Here is a 20,776-nt window from a genome sequence, read left to right as displayed (position 1 = left end):
GTTGATAATACATATAGCCTAGTTGTTTCACTTCATTTCCTTAATTCATTTGTACTTCAATTAATTATATTTATGTTATGCTTAATTGAATTAAGCATAATATAAATATAACTAATTTAATATATCTAGTCTTAATAACTAAATACAACAAAACAAAAACATATTGTCTAATCTTACGATCCAGTCATGTTTTACACGACTTGTTTTTTATAAAAACCGTTCACTACGGTTTGAATTTAATTAAAAAACCGTAAACACCTCAACCCTAAACACCTAATCCCTAAACATTTTAGATTAATGTACATATTCAAAATTCAATTTATGTCGGTATACATTCTTATTTTGCTTTTTTTGTTTTTTTTGTCAATATGAATAGAATATATATATGAAATGAAATGATAACCATAACTTTAAATGTTTTTAACAGGACACTGCACCTTCCACAACCAATAATAGAGCATCCTACCTGGCAACACAAAATGACCAATTAACCCTACACTTCACCCAAAATGTCAAAACTACCCCTCACACCCACTTCCCGCCAAATCTCAACTTCCACCATAATATTATTATCATTATTGTTATTTACCGGCGTCTTTTTCCGGCAAACATTATCCTCATCTCCGGCGTTGACCGAAGTCAACGCACTACTCGAATTCAAGTCAAACCTTAAAGACCCATTAAAGTTTTTAGCCTCATGGGTACCCGGTGACTCCCCGTGCCAATTCTTCGGTATCCGGTGCGAAAACGGGTCGGGTCGGGTCACCGAAATCAATCTGAATTACAAGTACCTCACCGGAATAATCTCGCCCGCGATATCCAATCTCCGGGGACTGAAGTCTTTAATCCTGCCGTCGAATTACATCTCCGGCGAGATTCCGGCGAGTATTGTGAACTGTACGGAGCTTAAAGTTTTGAACTTGACCGTGAATAATATGACCGGAGAGGTACCCGATCTCTCGGGGCTTATTAATTTGGAGGTATTCGATATTTCGGATAATTATTTCTCTGGAAAGTTGCCGGATTGGACCGGGAAGTTGACCGCGTTGACTTCACTCGGATTAGGTGATAATAATTATGAAGAAGGATCGATTCCGGATAATATCGGGTTGTTAAAGAATTTAAATTGGCTTTCTTTACGCGACTGCGCATTGACCGGTCAAATCCCGAATTCGTTATTTGAATTGAAACATTTAGGAACATTAGACCTCGCCGGAAATAAACTTTCCGGCGATATTCCGGCGAGTATAAAACATATGTCAAGTCTTTACAAAATTGAGCTTTCTGATAATCAGTTGACCGGAGTTATCCCGCCAGAGATCGGTGCGTTGGCTTTACTTCAAGAAATTGACGTGTCGAGAAACCGGTTGACCGGTGAATTGCCGGTGGAAATTGGGAATTTGAAGAATTTGACGGTGTTCGAGTGTAATACGAATGGATTCTCCGGTGGGTTACCGGTCGGGTTTGGTGATATGAAGTATTTAAAGGGGTTTTCGATTTACCGGAATAATTTCTCCGGTGAGTTTCCGGCGAACTTCGGGAAGTTTGCGCCGTTGGTTGATTTCGATATATCGGAGAATAATTTCTCCGGTGAGCTTCCGAGGTTTGTATGCGGGTCCGGGAAGCTTCAGAAGCTGTTAGCGCTTGATAATAAGTTTTCGGGCGAGTTGCCAGAGAGTTACGCCGAGTGTAAATCTTTATTGCGGTTTCGGGTTAATCAGAATTTGTTGTCGGGTGATGTTCCGGATGCGTTTTGGGGGTTACCGAATGTTGAGATGTTGGATCTTAGTGATAATATGTTCACCGGAAAAATATCTCCGGTCATCGGAATATCCACAGGGTTGACCCAATTGTTATTGTTTGATAATTTGTTTTCCGTTCAACTCCCGTCGGAAATCGGTCAACTGACTCGCCTTGAAAAGATTGATTTTTCGAACAACAAATTCTCCGGTGAAATACCGAAGAGCATCGAGAGTTTAACGCAGTTATCGTATTTGCATTTGGAGAATAATATGTTTTCAGGTTCGATTCCGGTTGAGCTTGGTGAATGTGATAAGCTAGTTGATTTGAATTTGGCGCGAAATTTTTTAACCGGAAGCATTCCCGACAGTTTGGCGGATATGTCGTCACTTAATGCGCTTAACTTGTCGCGAAATATGTTAACGGGTGTGATACCGGATAACCTTAGAAGGTTAAGGTTAAGTTCGATTGATTTTTCAGTTAACCATTTGTCGGGACAGGTCCCGCCTGATCTTTTAAACATGGGAGGCGACGACGCGTTTGTGGGTAACGAGAAATTATGTGTGAATGAGAATTCGGGTCGGAGAGTGAATTTGGGGTTGGATATTTGTGACGGTAAACATCACGGTCGCGAAATTAATAAAAGTAAACTAGTTATGTTTTGTGTTATAATCTTTAGTTTGATGGTGCTGTTAGTAGGGTTTATGTATGCGAGTTACAATAGCGTCAAGACCCGTCGCGAAAAAACCGACACCAAAAACGGGTTTGATGAGGAGAAAGGGACTGAAAACCCGAATTGGAAACTTGAAAATTTTCATCAAATTGAATTTGATGTTGATGAGCTTTGTGATTTGGATGAAGGAAACTTGATTGGAGTAGGTGGGACCGGAAAAGTGTATCGGGTCGAATCGAAACGGTCCGGGCTAACTGTTGCGGTTAAGCAAATCGGGAAGGGGAATAAGTTGCAACTTATGGCAGCCGAAATCGGGATCCTCGGGAAGATCCGTCACCGCAATATACTTAAATTGTATGCTTGTTTGATGAAAGGTGGTTCGAGTTTTTTGGTTTTCGAGCATATGGTTAATGGGAACGTATACGAGGCTTTGGGTCGGGTTGTGAAGAACGGGCAGCCCGAGTTGGATTGGGTTCGGAGGTATAAGATTGCGTGTGGGGCTGCGAAAGGGATTGCTTATTTACACCATGATTGTACTCCGGCTATATTGCATCGCGATATTAAGTCGAGCAACATTTTACTCGATGGGGATTACGAGGCAAAGATTGCTGATTTTGGGGTGGCAAGGATCGCAGACAAAGAATGTTTAGGGTCGGACTCCAACTGTTTTGTCGGGACACACGGCTATATCGCGCCCGGTGAGTTTTTTTTTTCTTTTTTTTTTTCATTTTGTTTATAAGGGTAAGCCGAAAATAGTCATACGGCCATATGACTTTGTATGAGTCCAAACACATGATAAGGGCCGTATATTTTCAAACATGACCAAACGGCCCATATGACTATTTCTGGCCGTCATATGACTCATATGACGTCATACAGCCCGTATGACACATCAGTGGTGTCTAGATAGTTTGTAAGTGGTGTTTCTTTAGCCACACCCATTTAAAAACTTAAAGCTTTAATTAACATTTTGATTACTTTTTGTTTTATAGAACTAGCGTACACACTTAAAGTGACAGAAAAGAGTGATATTTATAGTTTTGGGGTAGTGTTACTGGAACTGGTGACGGGGAAAAGAGCGATAGAGGAGGTATACGGTGAAGGAAAGGACATAGTGTATTGGGTTTTGTCTAACCTCAACAATAGCAAAAACATCCTTAAACTTCTTGATCCTAAGTTAATCTCGAACGACACAAACGATTTAGCCGAAGACATGAAAAGAGTGTTGAAGATTGCTTTGCTTTGTACCACAAAGCTCCCGAACCTAAGGCCGAGCATGAGGGAGGTTGTCAAGATGCTCACTGATGCTGAACCTGCATGGGTTTAAGCCCGAGAGATAATCGTGACAAGTGCGAAAAGGGTTTGTTCTAATGGTGTATCTCTATGATCTCTTGAGGTTGAAATTGGGAAGTTTTGGTGCAACTAGGCATTTTTATAATTATGTAAGTTTGTGTATTAAATTGAATAAGAACCAATTGGAACTTGTAAGATAAGATATTGGGTAGTGTTTGTGGTACCATTTAAAATATAAGAATAGGTTGAACAATCAATAAATCTGTCTTAATTGTAGCATACATATGTTTTTGTTTATATGTTTTTGTTTATATGTCTAGATCCTTATTTCAATCATATGACATGAATAAACAGATAACATGTGGCATAATTACAAATGTACAGTTACAAGTTACAACCTAACCAAAAAAAACTACAACTATATATAAAAATGCATAAAAATGACAGTGTGCAATAATCATAAAGTACTAATTAACAGTTTATTTACCAACTTAACAAACAAAATAATCTGATTAAATAAGAAAAAAAGATGAAACTGAATTAACTAACTACACAAATTTACGGATTCCATATGGTTCCCGCGCGTCAGGGGGCACAGTCTCACAGCGGTCGAGAAGTCAATCTTGAACATGGCCCCGAAAAGGTTTACACGTGAGATTCTCTGCCGTTAAAAAAACTACACAAATATAGGAGTGTTTTAGAGTAGATGGCTGAAGATGTAGTTTAATTATTATTAGTTTACTATATATAAAAGAGAAGTTTGGTGACGCTGAAGCATGATTGGTTCACCTGACAGTGTGTTATTGGGCCAACTTCTTTTATATATTATTTTTGCTTTTTTTAAGTTTTATATTTTTAATTTTTTTTTGTTTTTTATTTGTTTTATTTTAGTTCTGATACTGCAACGAACGTGGCTGAAACCGACCTAATCCGCATAGATTGGTCTTGTCTTGTTTTGTTTTAGTTCTGGTTTCGTAACGAACGCGAAAGAAACCGACCGCATTTGTATAGACTCGCCGCCTCAACGCTCGAGTTTTACCAACCGACGCCACCTCATTGATCCACCTCAAGTTTCAGAACTTTTTTGTTTTAGTTCCCGTACAATAATACACGCGTCGACTTACCGCCTCAACACGTATGACCGATAACACTTGAGTTTTCCCACTGTCCGGATTTACCAACCTGCTTAGCGCAACACGCCAGGTAAGAAGCTAGTTAATACATAAAATTGCTACATTTAAAGATAAAAGAGTGAATTGCACTTTATGTCTTTTACGTTTATACCAAATTACATACGGTGTCATTTAACTAAGAAAATCACAGGCGGTGCCCTTTAAAATTTAAATTACCATTTTTGTCACCTTATATATCCTTTAGCCCTACACTCACATAGAAGCACATGGTCAGGTCGGCTAAATGATGTAGTGTGTCAAAAATAGTAACGTTAAGGACACCCCCTATAATTTTCTTAGTTAAAAGACACAATCTGTATTAAATACAATAAATATAATTAACATGGTTACATATAAATACAATAAGAACAATAAATAAGAAATTACAATTAATTGATATTTTGTTGATCAAGATGCAAGGAAAGAATAATTCAAAATCATTTAAATTGTAAATTATTCTTTATCTTTAATAAATAATAATCTGGTGTAAACATAAACGACAAAAAGTGCAATTCATGACAAGTTAGAAGACTATAACTCGGTTCATTGTTGGAGAAAGTAATGGAGTGAACGGTATTCGGCAACTGCTGATGCAGTAGTTGGCTAATCCGGTCCCATCAACTCCTGCGGCCACCTTCATCGTCTTGAGAAAAAATTATCCGACTTAACTGAAACAGGAAAAGCCTTGAATCTTGTGACATGGGCATGATGAGATTCTTAAATGGTGTCAAACTCAATAGTACTTTTAGAAAGAATGGCCATGCCATAGTGGCCAAAATTGGAGAAGCACCACCATAAAGTTTACAAAACCCTAAAAGTGTAAGCCCATTGCTAGCTTTGAAGTGAGAGAAAACAGAAATTGATACTTGATACTTGATAGGTTGTGTTGTGTTGTGTACTTGTGTTAAGTAAAGTGTGTCTATATATATACACACACACATTAGATTTCAGTCAGCAGTACTTGAGAATGAGCTTAAAATTAGTTAAATAAATAATATGATGTTAGTGAGGCCCTTTATATTTTAGAGTTTGATTACGTTCGATTCTACTTGTAACGATACAGAGAAGATTAATGACCAACTGTAACATCGGACGTGGACAAAATTTTTTTTTGGTTTATGTAGTTAAGAGGAATGTCATGTCTTGTAAATTATCAACGTGTTCTAAGCTTTGTTGACTATGGAGCACATGAAAACCCCACAATTAAACGTACTCAGGTGAGGTAATACTAGGATGGGTATCCTTCATGAAGTCTTCACCAAGGCAACCAAAACAAATCCGTGAGTTTCTGATGAGTTATCTATCGAGAACAAAATGAACAGTATTGATGGTATGAGAAGCCGGATGTTACACCACTATCATTATATGTTCAATTCTTCTCTAATTAAAACTCGATCAACTCTTATTAATCTCTACAATTGTCTTTTGGAATTGCTACTATCATACATCAAGCAATGTCGATTGACATCTCCACTGCACAACGACGACACTAGAAAACTTCTGAAGTATGATATCTAACGTCATTGGATTTTTCATATGAAGTATTGTCTTAAACAGTTAGCATATAAAAAGTGTATCGTATTCAACATTTAAAAATTTCAAGAATTTTTTTTTTCTTTTACGACGACACTATATAACCTTCGCCCCTGTTAGTAACTAATTATCCATTGAAGTTTAATGCTTTGGGTACATTTTTACTATCAGATAGTAAATTATATTGATTGATATGCTTGTTGCTATAACATACGTTAAATATTCAATGTATTTACTCTATTTTTATGTATCGTGTTAATTATTTAAAAGAGAAGATAAAGTAAATAAGTTAAAACTGAATACACTACATATATGAAATATATTTTTACCTACAAGTACAAAGATAAGAGTGGATTAGGTTTGTACACTTTCAAGAGATGTATGATAACACGCAAACATTAGATACACGAATAATTTTACACATTCGTGTAAGTAAAACCTTATCGGACTGATAAAAAGACATATATATACCAATGATGATTAATCTTGAGATTTTTTATAGTACTAATGATCTATTCAAAAGTTTTTTTTTTTCAAAAAATAATAAATAAATAATTTGTAAATAAATAAAACGAAGAAGCGAATCCAGGTTGATACGGATGATACGATATCCGGATCCGTTCTCCAAGGAAACCTTCTTGGTGAGAGCATTAGCAAATACCCACAACTAAGCATGCAAAACAACTATCGTCAACCTTGTTATAGAAAGTGGGTTCTTCCAGTAACCACTATCCGACAGAAGAGTCATTACGAATTTCTTTCGAGAATAAGTATGAGAGTAAAGTATTAGTGAGTAAGAAAGCATGTCTGAGTTCTTTAAAAATTGTGGTATTTATAGAAATGGAGAGCAGGTTGATGTCATCGATCACGTTTATCGGTCATCACATGGTTATAAGTCATAACGGCCTAACAGAATGTGATTTGACTTATGTAATCCTATCGGTTGAAAGTACATATTTATTTTGTCTCCTTGAGTGGTCGAGATTATGGAATGAAATGTCTATTAGTAATCTTGTATAATAAAATCTGAAAGAACAGAAATAAACATGAAACAATGAACCACGCTTGTGTTTGACACAATTCCCTGAAATAGATTCGCGATCTGTTTTCAGGGTACTCCGGTTCGAAGCAGAAGCGTAGCACCGCCGGACTTAACCACCTGCCTGAACCGGAAATCCTATAAAATAACATCTTCATTCTTTGCCAACTTGGTTTATCTAAAGAAACTGTAATTGAATATAAATAAAAATGATGAAACTTATTCGTAAAATAATATAAGATCAAGGTTTTGTTGAGTCATGACTCATGAGTGAGTAGTGTGATAAGATGATTGGAGTACTGACTGACGTTAAGGATCCAGACAAACTTTTGTTGTACAAACCCAATAATTGATTATGTCATGATGGATTTTTTGTGTTTGATACACGAAACCATCATGTGTACGCATTGAATATGCTAGTTTAACAAGGGTGCATGTGCATGTGGATAAGGTTTTTATTCACGACATAAGTTTGTCTATTGTGGGCTAACTAGTAGCGTCAAGGGAGGGTCACTTCAGTTCTATAACGCCCTGAACGCCGCGCTGGGTGAGTTAAAGGGGGGCGTTAAGGGCAATGGCTGTAGCCCACTAACACCATCTTTACCAAATGATGGGTGGGGTTCACCAGATAACAACTTATCAAACTTTTTTTTTAGTTTTTTTTATTTAATTTTAATTACCTTACAACACGCTAGTTAAAGTTTGGTTAAAGTGTTTGAACAAATAGGCGATGCGAACTCATGTGAAAGCTGACAAAGAATTTTTGTGTTTGCTTGTTAAACGAGGCACTTCTCTGCCTTCTCAGAGATTTTAGGTAAAGTTTACCTTAGCAAACTTTTAGAATTTGCTTGCCCCACCAGACACCAGTGAGCTCAACGGGTTTGTTTGCCACAACGACGAACACCAAAATTCTAATGTTAGCTTTTGTATGAGTTTGCTACTAGTCATAGTAGCGAACTACCTATTTGTACAACACTTTCAAATTTGCCTGGAAACGCTTAGTCATTCTCTCCAAACTATAATTCAAAAAATTCGATTAGGCTATGTGTAGTGGTTGATGTTAAAAGGGCATGTTAAAGTATAACGTCATTGTCACGTAGGTATTGAGACTTTAACCAACCCACTCTTTAACAATTGTGCAGTGTTGTAAACTAAATAATAATAATAATAACATGTGATTGGTTCGTTTGCAAGTGGCTATTACCTCCTTTGACTCTCAAGTTCATTAACCCCAAGTTAACAAAGGTGTAGTGGTTTAACAGGTAACAAATAAATCATCACATTACCCCGGTTCGATTAGATGCGACAAAATGTTTATAATGTAGTCCATTTGATGTGATAAATAACCTTTGAAGGGTTTGCGTGTTTGAAGAAGTGACAATAGACGATTTGGTTGTCGTCAAAGAGGGGAAACGTTGATCACAATTAAAATAATAACATATTGTATAAACACATGATGTAATGGAAAGGGGCAGAATAGTCTATTTGTTAAAAAATTGGCAATATATGAAATTTAAAATTTCATAAAATAGTTGTAGAATAGTCATTTGTTAAATTGTTATTAATAAATTGGTGTATATAAGATACTTTAACTATTTAGCAATGACATATATGATATTATAATTGTTTTATAAGGGTACATATGATATTTTAAGTTTTCCTTGGGTATATATGATATATCTAATATTGTAAAAGTATATATGAAATTAATCTTATTTATAAATGTTGGTTCATTAGTTTGTGGTCACAAAAGTTTCACATATTTATTTTTCGGCTCATCAACTTTTGTAGTTAAGTGATGAAACTTTAGCCTAAAAACTTTTACCTTAACGAATCAACCCGTCGAGTATCTACCGCACTTCACGATAGTTTTCAAACATGTAATACATTTAATTCGCTTCGTCGCAACACACTGGTAAAAATACTTTGTTTACACTTAATATATAATCCAAAAATATTAATGAAGTTATTCTTCCAAAATATGAGCTAATGAACACCAAGACAAAAAAAACAAAAAATTAATTAAGGAATGCAAGTATGCAACAACTGAACACAAGGATATGAAGTTTGGTTTGTAGCCTGTTCCTAGGGGTGCAAATGAGCCGAGCTGTTCGCGAGCTACTCGAGATCGGCTTGTTAAAAATCTCGATCGAGCCGAGCCCGAGCCTGAGCTCAAGCCTAAAAATAAGCTCGTTTAATAAACGAGCCCGAGCCCGAGCTTTACTTATCGAGCTCGAGCCGGCTCGCGAGCCTAAACGAGCCTGCCATTTATATAACTTTTTTAAAATATACATTTAATAATTATTAATTAATAAATATATCTTTATGAAAAAATAAAGAAAAATTACCAAATAATATATATTCTTTTATACATAAAATTATAATAGAAAAAAATATATAAAATAATTATAATTATATAAAAAATAAATGATAAATAGCAAACGAGCCGAGCCGAGCTCGAGCTTCAAAATCCATTCACGAACCGAGCTCAAGCTCTGTGTAAGTTAAACGAGCCGAGCTCGAGCCTAGTCGAGCTCGGGCTCAGCTCGTCTTGTTTGCACCCCTACCCTTTCCTATATTATAAGACTTGTGATAGATGTCTCACAGATGCTGACGAGTTGGTTGTTAGAAGACACACGGGTGATGATTGGATTTAATCATATTACTGCTAAGGCTATGCGTAGTGGAGGGGCTAGTGGCTACAAATTGAGCGAATTGCGACACGTGGCGCCCAGTCAGCAAAGGGTATGAATTTGTTTTTGGAATGTAATGGTGTTGTAGGCTAATATATATATATACATATATATACACCACACACAAACATATATATATATATAATAATATTTACACACACAATACAGACACAGCACACATACATCTCACGAATATATTTGCATTTTGGTTAACCAGGACCTGAGCACAGTTCGATTCGGTTCGGGTATTAGGTAAAACCGAAAACGAAACTAAAGTCATCGATTTTTTTTAATATGCAGATCGTTCGGTTTTCCGTTTTTCGGTTATTTTCGGTTTTGGTTCGTTATATTCGGGTTTTTTTTTTCAATTCTATGTACATTGCAAAAAAAAATTAAAAAATAAAAATGAAGATTTTAAGCTTAAGAGCGTATTATTAGAGTACCACATATATATTGAATTCAAAAAACAAACATAGGCACGTGTTACGTTGAACCATATGAATAAAAAGTTACTAGAAAATAAAGTTTTTAATAAAAAAAACACTTAAAGTTTAGTCCCAGTCTTCATCATCTTCATAATTTTTATCACCATAAATCGGTCGGTTCGGTTTGAAAAATGGAACACCGAACCGAAACCAAAAATTCAGTTTTTTCGAAAAAACAAAAAATTAACCGCCAATTTGTTATTGAATAGTTTATCGTTCCTGGACCTCCATATCGATCTAGCAATGGATTGAAAGTTGGTTCGTAAGAGGTTATTAGTTTAACATTCTCAGTTTTCACCAGTGATTTCTAAATTTTCCGTCATAACCCACAACTTCTCCGTATTGCGTGCATGTGTGTATCGGCAACCATGAACATGTAACTTGTACCAGGATGTTGTGAACCCGAGCGATGATGATAACATCCAAAGTTGTGATCATCTATCTATTCTTGACGGAAAGCTCACCACTAGATGCATCAAAATACGCTTCGATAACTGTTGAACATATTCCAGGTTGTACTATATTTAACGGCTCTGCTAGAAGCTTCACACCTTGCTTCCAGTATCGTTGATCTATAACCAAAAACACCAAAATTATATCATATTATTACTAAAAACACGTCTCGTATTTGCTAAATATTAAAGCATTGGTCAACCTGGTCCCGTTGACATCACAACATCGTTCGTTGAATCCATTACCCAATCTATCCAAAGTGCAAAGCCGTGACACACTCCCGCCTCAGTAAACTCAACCTGTAATAAAAATCGTCAAAGTTAATATTAAAATTAATATTATATTAATATTAATGTGCATGTGCTAATATTAATATTAATGTGCATGTGCAAAATAGTTAAATCGAGAGAATTTGCTACCTTGGTTTTCCCGTGACATGAACTCAACGGTTTCAAGAAATCAAACTCCATAACGGTGAATGTATCGCTCAGTTTCTGAAATATAATTTAACTCAAAAAAAAAAGAATGATTAATTTAAGTTTTTAGGTATTAAAAATATAAATAACCTCCATCTCTCCACATTGCCAAATGAAAAAGGGAAAACACGGGCTTTCACTCGACGGTCCACACGCTCCCAAAGTATCGTTGACCATCGTGTGGTTAACCCCTTCAATATCCCCTAACGCATGACGGCTTCTCCAAAGATCCTACACTTTCACTTCCATTAAACAACGAAGCTCAAAAGTACAAAATATTCACAGCTACTTTTATAAGAAATATACAAAAAAGAACCGCTAAGGTCCTAACATATTTTGTACTCGCTTACCGGGAGAGACATTGCACACGCCTTTAGAATTCCTTTGCATGGCATTATGCACACGTCATCCGATAACATGGAATCAAGCATCGTTCTTTTGCTCCTAAAAACCATTTCAAAGTTAGTAACACGTGTAAAAATTTTAAGCTTTTGTATTATAATAATTATTAATATTAATGCAATCGTACCAAAACTGCAGGCCATGCCACGGAAGCATCCCATCGGCACCAAAGTAAAACGGTTCCGCTATCAAGAGATCAACCTATACATTGTAAAAACTAAAAAGTATCATACGTGTCGTTAAATTGTTATTTTAAGAAAGTGAAGAAGTTAAAGGCAACCTTGTTTTGATGAGTATCATTCATGGTCAGTTGTTGTTTCCTTGTGTTTATAACGCGTACTTGGTCCATAGAGTAACCATTTTCATCAGCAACCGCTTGCAAGTATTGGGAACCCTTATCACTGATACCAGGAAACAATGATATTATGTGTGATGTTTTAGAAACACAAGCAATAGCAACTGATAAGAAAACACTATCGTCTGCAATAACACACAAAGGTGACTCTATCCCTTTCAACTGCAATCGCATTAGATCTTATTAGAATATACACACACACACACACACACACAAACATATATAGGATTGGAATCGTGTGAGAACCATTTTGGACCACAAAAAAAAAACAAAAAAAAAACTTCAAGAAAAAAATACAAAAAAATTATAAAGCAAAAAAAAATGCAAAATTAAAAAAAGTAAAAAAAAAAACAAATCGTTTATCTAGCATCCTGGTTTAAATAAAACTCGGTTTAGCTGAATTATGCATATATGTATAATACTTATTTTTTAATTTTAAACATGTATGTACATATATGTACATACATGTTATTTCTTATACACATATGTACAAATAAGACAAATGATAACGTGCATGTATGTATATTATGTAGCTGGAGATTAAATGAAAACATGCGTATATGTACAATTAAATTTGTTTCTTTCTTTTAGACCAATATGCTCGAAAAACATTTTGATTTTTTTACTTTTAAAAACTTTTTGTGTTTTTTTTTTGTTTTATAATTTTTATTTTATTTCTATTAAGTCTTTGAAGGGGGATTTTTAAGTGGTCCAAAATGATTCTCAAAGTTCATATATATATATATATATATATATATATATATATATATATATAGAGAGAGAGAGAGAGAGTACAGCATAGTTTAAGGCTTTCAACATGGAATGTCTCCACTGCTTATCTCCATAGATTGAAATTCTTTCGGGTGAGAGAGTTATGTGTGAGTCTTGAGTGGTCAACCAATGATGATCATTAAATTTATATGAGATGCTAATATCTGTATGAGTAGCATCCATATAAACACTCTCATCTTTGCAAACCGCTAAACCTTTTCCTTTTGTAAACCACACACACTGTTTCCAATGATCACACCAATCCTTAGTGCCTGCAAAGGTACCACTACAACTAATATATACCTGACTTGTCGCGCATAATAACCAATAAAACAAGAAAACTTACCAGAATGTGAAGACGGGCTACTTATCCATTTAGGAGATGTGGAATAAAAGATTTTTCCTTCCTTATCAAGCTGAAGCACCCACCTAAAACATTAAAAAAAAGTAAAAAAAAAACGCACGTCTCGAATGACTAAATATGAAAACAACATACCATGAAATAACCGCATGAACTGTACCATCACGAGTTGGCTTTATATGTACTCGTGTTTCTCCATGACTCTCGGGTCGTTTCCAGAAATCAAATTCAAAAATTTGGAATGGTTCCGAAAGCTGAATAATAATAATAGCGTATGTTCATAACATACTGCATAGAAATATAAACTATGGAATGGAAATTAATAAAGAATATATGTTCATAGCATACCAGTTGAATATCTTCACCAAATGCATCACAATGCATTGCAAACTGTTGTGGTTTGACTTGTAAAATACCCTCCTTTCCTTTTGGAACAAGATGAATACCGTCTGCTACATTTGCTTCATTGTTATATAGATCATGTAACTTCCATAGATACGTGCTTTCCACTAACTGGTGAAAGAAAATAATAAGTGAAGACAGTATTATTATTATTCACAAGTTTGCACAAGTCTTAATTATCACCTGGCCATAAGTAGTAGCTTTGTGAGGAACCGTCTGATAATTTTCGACCAGTAGATTATCATGCGCATGTTGAAGAGTCGGGATTAGACCTTCACCAAGGAGTTCTGAGTCGAGTATCTCACTAACCTCCATTTGCAAAACAATAATCAATTAATGTACTTTTGTTATTATTATTATTATCAAATTAGAGGTTGCAAATTATACTCACTAGAACATCAGCACGAGAAGCAATGTCAGCACCAACTTCTAGTTCATCGGATCTCTTATTAAGAACACGTATCTTATGGTTCATGTTATTGGCACGTAACACCTTCTTCATCAGTTTCACCATCGGAAGGTACGACTCACAAGCTGTGACTGTTCCTTTAGACGATGATAATGATGATGTTGATGATGTGGTATCAATGTCCATAGCCCTTGCAGCCATCATTGATAGCAAGCCAGTTCCCGATCTACACAAATCATGCCAAGTTCAAGCTTATTCATATGATTACAAGCATGCTAATAACCAATTTTAAATCAATAAAAGATTAGCCACTGCAAACATACTCAAAACCTACAATCTTCAAATTATTCATGTGAATACACGCATGCAGATAACCAATTTCAAATCATTAAAAGATTAACCTCTGCAAACATACTCAAAACCTAAAGTTTCCAACTTATCCATGTGAATACAAGCATGGCATTAACCAATTTCAAGTCAATAAAAAACTAACCTCTGCAAACATACTCAAAACCTACAATATCCAACTTATTCATGAAAATCAATTATGCTGTTACCAAATTTCAACAGACACAGAAGCTGAAACCACTACTAATTTCACACAACTTGTAAAAAGATCAGATTTTTAACAGACCCAAAAGCTGAAATCACCACTAATTTCACCAAACTTGTAAAAAGATTGGATCTTTAACTGACCCAGAAGATGAAATCACTACTAGTTTCACTATAATTCAAAAAAGATCAGATTTTTAACATACCCAGAAGCTGAAATCACTACTAGTTTCACTATAATTCACAAAAGATCATATTTTTAACAGACCCAGAAGCTGAAATCACTACTAATTTCTAAGCAATTAATGCGGAAATATATCGGATATCGGTCAAGGACCGACATTTGAGATATCGGTATCTTTAGTAGATTCATATATATAGCAATTTAACATTGGTAAATCAGTATACTCTCCTACTACTACCATTAACAAATTAACCTTTTGCAACTTGCAAATAATACTAAAAATCATAGCAAGTAGGAATTAATTAAGACTTAAAAGTTAAAACACTAACATTGAACATTAAAAACTGATAATTAAGACTTAAAACGGAAAATATCGGGAATATCGGTGATACATTGATCAAATATCGGTCAAATATCACCGATATTATCGGTACCTATATTTTCAAAGGGACTAATAATCGATATATCGTATATCGAGTGATATCGACTGCATAGATTAATTTCACCAAACTTGTAAAAAGATCAGATTTTTAACAGACCCAGAAGCTGAAACCACTACTAATTTCACCAAACTCATGAAAAGATCATATTTTTAACAGCTGAAATCATCACTAATTTCACTAAAGCTCATAAAAGATCACATTTTTATCAGACCCAGAAGCTAAAACCACTAGTAATTCCACTAACATTCAAAAAAGATCACATTTTTATCAGACCCAGAAGCTGAAATCACTAATAATTTCACTAAAACTCATAAAAGATCACATTTATAACATACCCAGAAGCTGAAACCACTACTAATTTCACTAACTTCACTAAAATCACCACTAATTTCACCAAATTTATAAAAAGATCAGATTTTTAACAGACCCAGAAGCTAAAATCACCCCTAACTTCACTAAAACTCATAAAATATCAGATATTTAACAGACCCAGAAGCCAAAATCAGATATTTAACAGACCCAGAAACCCAAATGATGAAATGGGTTATTAACTTATAATTCCATGTATTACATACCCAATATCCAGAACCTGAGAGTGTTTGGTAACAGCTTTATCAATGGCCAAACAATAAGCTCTGTTTCTTGGGGCATCATTAAGCATATCAAGGTAAGAAGTAGTTGCTAGTAATGGCTTAGGTGACACGTCATCAACCTGTTCTTCTTCAATAACTATCCATTCTGATGTACCGTTGACCGGGTTGACCTTCAGCTGGAACATCAGACCGGTGCTCATTGTCCGAGTTGACGGGCCGGTGAGTGTACGGACGACGGTGGTGATGTGAGTTAGGGTTTTGAGGTGGTAATGCATTTATTTACTCCGGTGGGTTGTTTTCACCGGGTTTTGTTGGTGTAGATGTCGGGTTTGGAGTGGTTATATGGGTCGGGTTTATTTTAACCCGGTTTATGAGTAGAGTTAGAGAATGTATTACTTACGCACATTTGGCCCTTTTACTCGTTTCATACCTTTTTACTATTTAACTAGGTTAGTTTTATATCAATTGATTAATATACTCTTTCTGATCAAAAGCCATAAAACATTAGGTTGGAATTCGGAAAAGAAAAATAACGACGGTAAGTTATTTTTAACGGATAACCATTATGGGCCAACTTTTTCAAATTTGAGATCACTAGTAACAATAAAATAAATAAGGAATTATATCGGCCAAAGACTATTTAATAGGAATTATTAAAATCTAATAAATCAAAAAAGATATTGCCATGTGCTTATACGGAGGAAGAAGAGTGAAAATGTGGGGAAAACTTATATATATATATATATTAGTAGTATATCCGCGCGATGTTGCGGTGACGACAATATGTTTAAACGGATTTTTGGTAGTTGCAACCTTTTAAGCATATGGTACGATACGGTTTTTACAAAAAATGAATGTTTCTTTTTGTACGTAACAATTACCATACGAATCATAAAAACCAAGTTTTATACTCGTGGCATGGTAGTTTAAGAAAAATGATCGAAACTCATTTTGCTGAGCATTTTGACCTGAACCAAATCTATTATGGTAGTCAATGTTTATTTGAAAGTCTTTTGAAATTTTCATGCACGACCAAAAATTTAACGTTCACCCATAAGCAAAATTGATATTTTCTTTAAATGACCCAAATTCGTTTTTGTATATAATTGTTATGACGCAAACCAAAACCTATTTTTTTAAGATGACTCGAACTCATTATTCTTATAAAATGCTCTAACCAGAATCAAAGGTGACACTTTTTTTTATTGTCCCGAACTCATTTTACTTATTACTCATCTTAATATGAACAAAATAACTTTTTTTATAATGACCTAAACTCATTTGGCTTACATCCCGTTATAACTCGAATACATTTTAACGTATCAAAGTCCTCGATTATTAACCCGAAAAATAAAAATATTAAAAAAATGATTGAAACTCATTTTGCTGGACATTTTGACCTGAACCAAATCTACTATGTTAGTCACGGTTATTTTAGAGTCTTTTGAAACCTTCATAAACGACCGAAGATTTAATGTTCACCCTCTTCATAGTTCATAGTCGGTGCGGGTTGAGATGGAATTTTCATTTAAACTTGGTAAAACGTTAGATTAGCTGGAAGATGAGCAGTTGATGGCGACTATGACCCGTTCTTCAACGAATGGGTTGATTTGGGCAAAATAAATTTGTATATGGGTTCATTTGGGTCACCTCGTATCGGAAACAGGTCAACGAGCCTCCTTAAATTTGACAATGGTTCAAAACGGTCCCAAATGGATTAGCATCACCCACGACCATTGTTTGTCTCAGCCACCTACTCCTCATCACTGACATCACCATGCTTCCACGGCCTCTGCCATTATTGACACTACCACCACCCCATGATACCATCGCTGCCATTGACATCGTTGACGCCAGCATCGCCACCAGCCAACGACACCATCATCACTAATGGCACCACCATCGTCGCCTCAGTCTCTGCGCCTATCCTCATAGTTGCCACCATCGAAAGCACCAGCACCACCACTGTTGCCTCTGTCTTTGCCCTTATCGTTGCCGTCATCACCACTGTTGCCTGCACCGATGCTTAGAAGTTGTGTTGCACCTGCACTCACTTTCGACGAGAAGCAATTCTGGTGATGCTTTTTGTACTCACTCGGTAGGAGTTACTAGTTATCAACATGTGTTTTACGCATGCTTGGTGTCAAATTAACCAGTTAATTATTACCTAGAGGAGTTGTTCATCAAGTGCTACCGTAAGTAGTTTGCACTTCATCTGATCCAAAAAGTTTTTCTAAAACGTCTCATTTCAACACAAGCCAAATTTGGTCAGAACCAAATTGACATTTTTTTTTAAAAAAAAAAAAAGCCGCCTGTTTTGACGCAAACATACTTTGCTCGGAACCCATTTTGACCCGTTACTCTACTCATCCAAACCGCCCGTTTTACAATGTATAGGCAACTGACTTTTCATGGACCACTGCAAACGCTTTCATGAAAAAGATGTCAATTAGCATGTATGAGTATATATAATGAAGCTATGAACTTGGCAAGAGAGGATGAACAACAGTTTTAAATTCTGCGCGACCAAACTCATATATAAATATTACTTACATATTCTTTATGTTTTGCTCAAAGTTTTGTGCCTTGAACTAGAATATCAGTCTTTGTTTATCCCAAAGTTGATTTTGTGCAACCTAAGGCAATATAGGGTCGAAATACCTTTTTTTGAAAGTGGAGTTATACGCGTTTTAAGGAAATTATCTAGGATACTTGTGATTATCTTTACCATGTAGTCTTTCCAACACCTTGAACATAGATGTTTATTAGGAGTCAAATTAATCACTTTTTGGTGAAAGCGGGTGAAAGTGGCAATTAACTTAAGTAGTTATGTATGATGGATACCATATTATCATGCTTGTTTTTATATCTGTTGTTGTCAATTGCCAAAGCTTCGTTTTTTTACTCTTACGATAAATATTTGTATCCTTAGAAAACCACCTTAATGCTTTTGGCGTATTAATTGCTGTTTTTCACTGAAGTGGGGCTGTATTTGCACACCCAACGTGATAGACCGTTGATTTTATTTATTTATCTGGATACTTTTTTATAGGCATTACTTGGTGATTCCGGTCGAGCACGTTGCAACAGTCAAAAACCTCCAAAGGAGTACACAAGACTATTCTTTGGGTATTAGTTTTCTAATTAAATTTTTTTACCCAATATCCAAGATAATTTTTAATTATTATCTTCTTTTTCCAGTCAGTCACATGTTAAACGTTGGGCAGACGCTGCTAAGTCGAGACGCACCCGATTCCACCCAGTACAGGTAGTTATTTCACAAACGAATACATCTGATTCACTTCAAATCATAGGTGGCAATCGTTGATTCGGGCTAAATCATATAACGGGTCAGTTTGGGCTTACATATGAACCGACTGTCTGAATGCCATGTAGGTTTAAAGTTTAAACCTTAGGAGCATAATTAGAATGTTTTTCTCCATACGAATTCTTGCTGATCATTACAAGTAATATTTTTCCATTGATTCAGATTCGGGTTTCATCAGCCTCCTTTCAACAGCGTAAACCATCTCCACCTTCACTGTTTGGCACTTCCGTATATACCCAGGTGTGCATAGTAATAATAATAATAATAATAATAACAACAAATGTTTCAAATTCCTAGCATATCTTTTTAATCTTTAAAACACTAAAATCAGGTGGAAAAGGGTGAAATACTCGTCTTTGGGACCGTTTGGCGGATTTATTGAAGCCAATAAACTATTGGAAAAATTAAAGCCATAAATAATAACCAACTCACTCTCATTATAAGCTATATCCAGATGTCACATATTACTATATTTGATGCTAAACTTAGGTTAATCCAACCCAAACACCATAAAGTTTCACATGTAGAATATGTGCTGCATATCTAATGACAGCTCATGATGAGCTTGATGTTGTACTACACAAAATGATGTTTTATCTAGCTTTTATTGATGTTAACACCAATGGGTTACCAACTTACCATATATAGCACACATCCTTTGTTTTATCGAGTTATTTGAGTGCGACCATTTTACGTTTTTGGAACTTTTGTTTATATGTACACGCGTATAATATGTGGTAGGGTTGTGTACTTCTAGCGTTAATGTGTCACAATATCACATGTATGGTGTGGAATTGCTAATTGCACCTAAATACAGCTCATATAGTCTGATATGGATATGCAAGCTATTGTTTGGTCACAAAGAGTTGGTATTATATTAGATAGGAAACTTGGAATTTATATAGGTTTGGTAAAAACCAAGTTATGGGTTTAACTTGATAAACGAAACACCAGTCCATCATAGGCTCGATGGGTCAGCCCAACCTGCCACATTGACTTGAGGACGGGAATTAAGTCCAACGAATGCTTCTAATAAAGAAATTCAATAGTAAGAGGACTCAACTAAAGGAAATAGAATCGCAATCACCCCTTCTGGCCGTCACACCATCACTGTTTCCGTCACGACATTGCTAACGGATGTTAAACGTTCCTTACAGAACCTCCAAGAATCGAGTTAGACCATGAAACTAAACACAATTCGCATGCTCATGGGTTATATTATTTGTTTGATTCAAACATCTTTTTATATATATTTACTCTATAATTATATATTTACAACGAAGATGTTATATAACATTAAACGTTAAAACATTTTCTCAAAAAGCAATGTATCCATTGATTTCTTTCGATGCGGTCCAAAAGGAGTATGATGTAAAACGTTCACAAAAGTAAATTGACAAAACGTCGAAAAGGTCTTTG

At 35.4% G+C, this 20,776-nt stretch overlaps 1 protein-coding gene and 1 pseudogene across 2 annotated transcripts; one reads left to right on the top strand and one right to left on the bottom strand.

Moving 5' to 3' along the window:
- The first annotated feature begins 462 nt into the window (after positions 1 to 462).
- Positions 463 to 4,000, top strand: LOC143613684 (uncharacterized; annotated as a pseudogene). The gene is made up of 2 exons (XR_013150163.1): positions 463 to 3,111; positions 3,406 to 4,000. The product of XR_013150163.1 is annotated as an uncharacterized LOC143613684 (transcript).
- A 6,999-nt stretch (positions 4,001 to 10,999) lies between these two features.
- Positions 11,000 to 16,377, bottom strand: LOC143613683 (protein arginine N-methyltransferase 7-like). Its single transcript, XM_077087330.1, has 14 exons — positions 16,012 to 16,377; positions 14,240 to 14,483; positions 14,032 to 14,157; positions 13,795 to 13,959; positions 13,582 to 13,700; positions 13,432 to 13,514; positions 13,110 to 13,357; positions 12,240 to 12,476; positions 12,087 to 12,160; positions 11,908 to 12,001; positions 11,648 to 11,788; positions 11,501 to 11,575; positions 11,284 to 11,380; positions 11,000 to 11,200 (listed from the first exon to the last, which is right to left on the bottom strand). Exons 1-14 carry the CDS (start codon positions 16,302 to 16,304, stop codon positions 11,067 to 11,069), a joined length of 2,130 nt encoding a protein of 709 aa, XP_076943445.1. The 5' UTR covers positions 16,305 to 16,377; the 3' UTR covers positions 11,000 to 11,066.
- Positions 16,378 to 20,776: the final 4,399 nt, after the last annotated feature.

Source organism: Bidens hawaiensis, unplaced genomic scaffold (genome assembly GCF_021521415.1).
Source record: "Bidens hawaiensis isolate Kalapana, Puna unplaced genomic scaffold, B.hawaiensis_p1.1 tig00038016_1, whole genome shotgun sequence".
Lineage (NCBI taxonomy): Eukaryota > Viridiplantae > Streptophyta > Magnoliopsida > Asterales > Asteraceae > Bidens > Bidens hawaiensis.
Note: the sequence above shows the minus strand (reverse complement) of the source record. Positions and strands in the feature narration are given on the sequence as shown.

What these genes read in the sequence shown, in the direction of transcription:
- LOC143613683 (XM_077087330.1), bottom strand. Translation starts at nt 16,304, where the DNA reads ATGCATTACCACCTCAAAACCCTAACTCACATCACCACCGTCGTCCGT. An exon ending in AAGCTACTACTTATGGCCAG is followed by an intron (nt 13,960 to 14,031) that starts GTGATAATTAAG and finishes TTCTTTCACCAG; the next exon opens with TTAGTGGAAAGCACGTATCT. An exon ending in TGGCATGGCCTGCAGTTTTG is followed by an intron (nt 12,002 to 12,086) that starts GTACGATTGCAT and finishes AATGGTTTTTAG; the next exon opens with GAGCAAAAGAACGATGCTTG.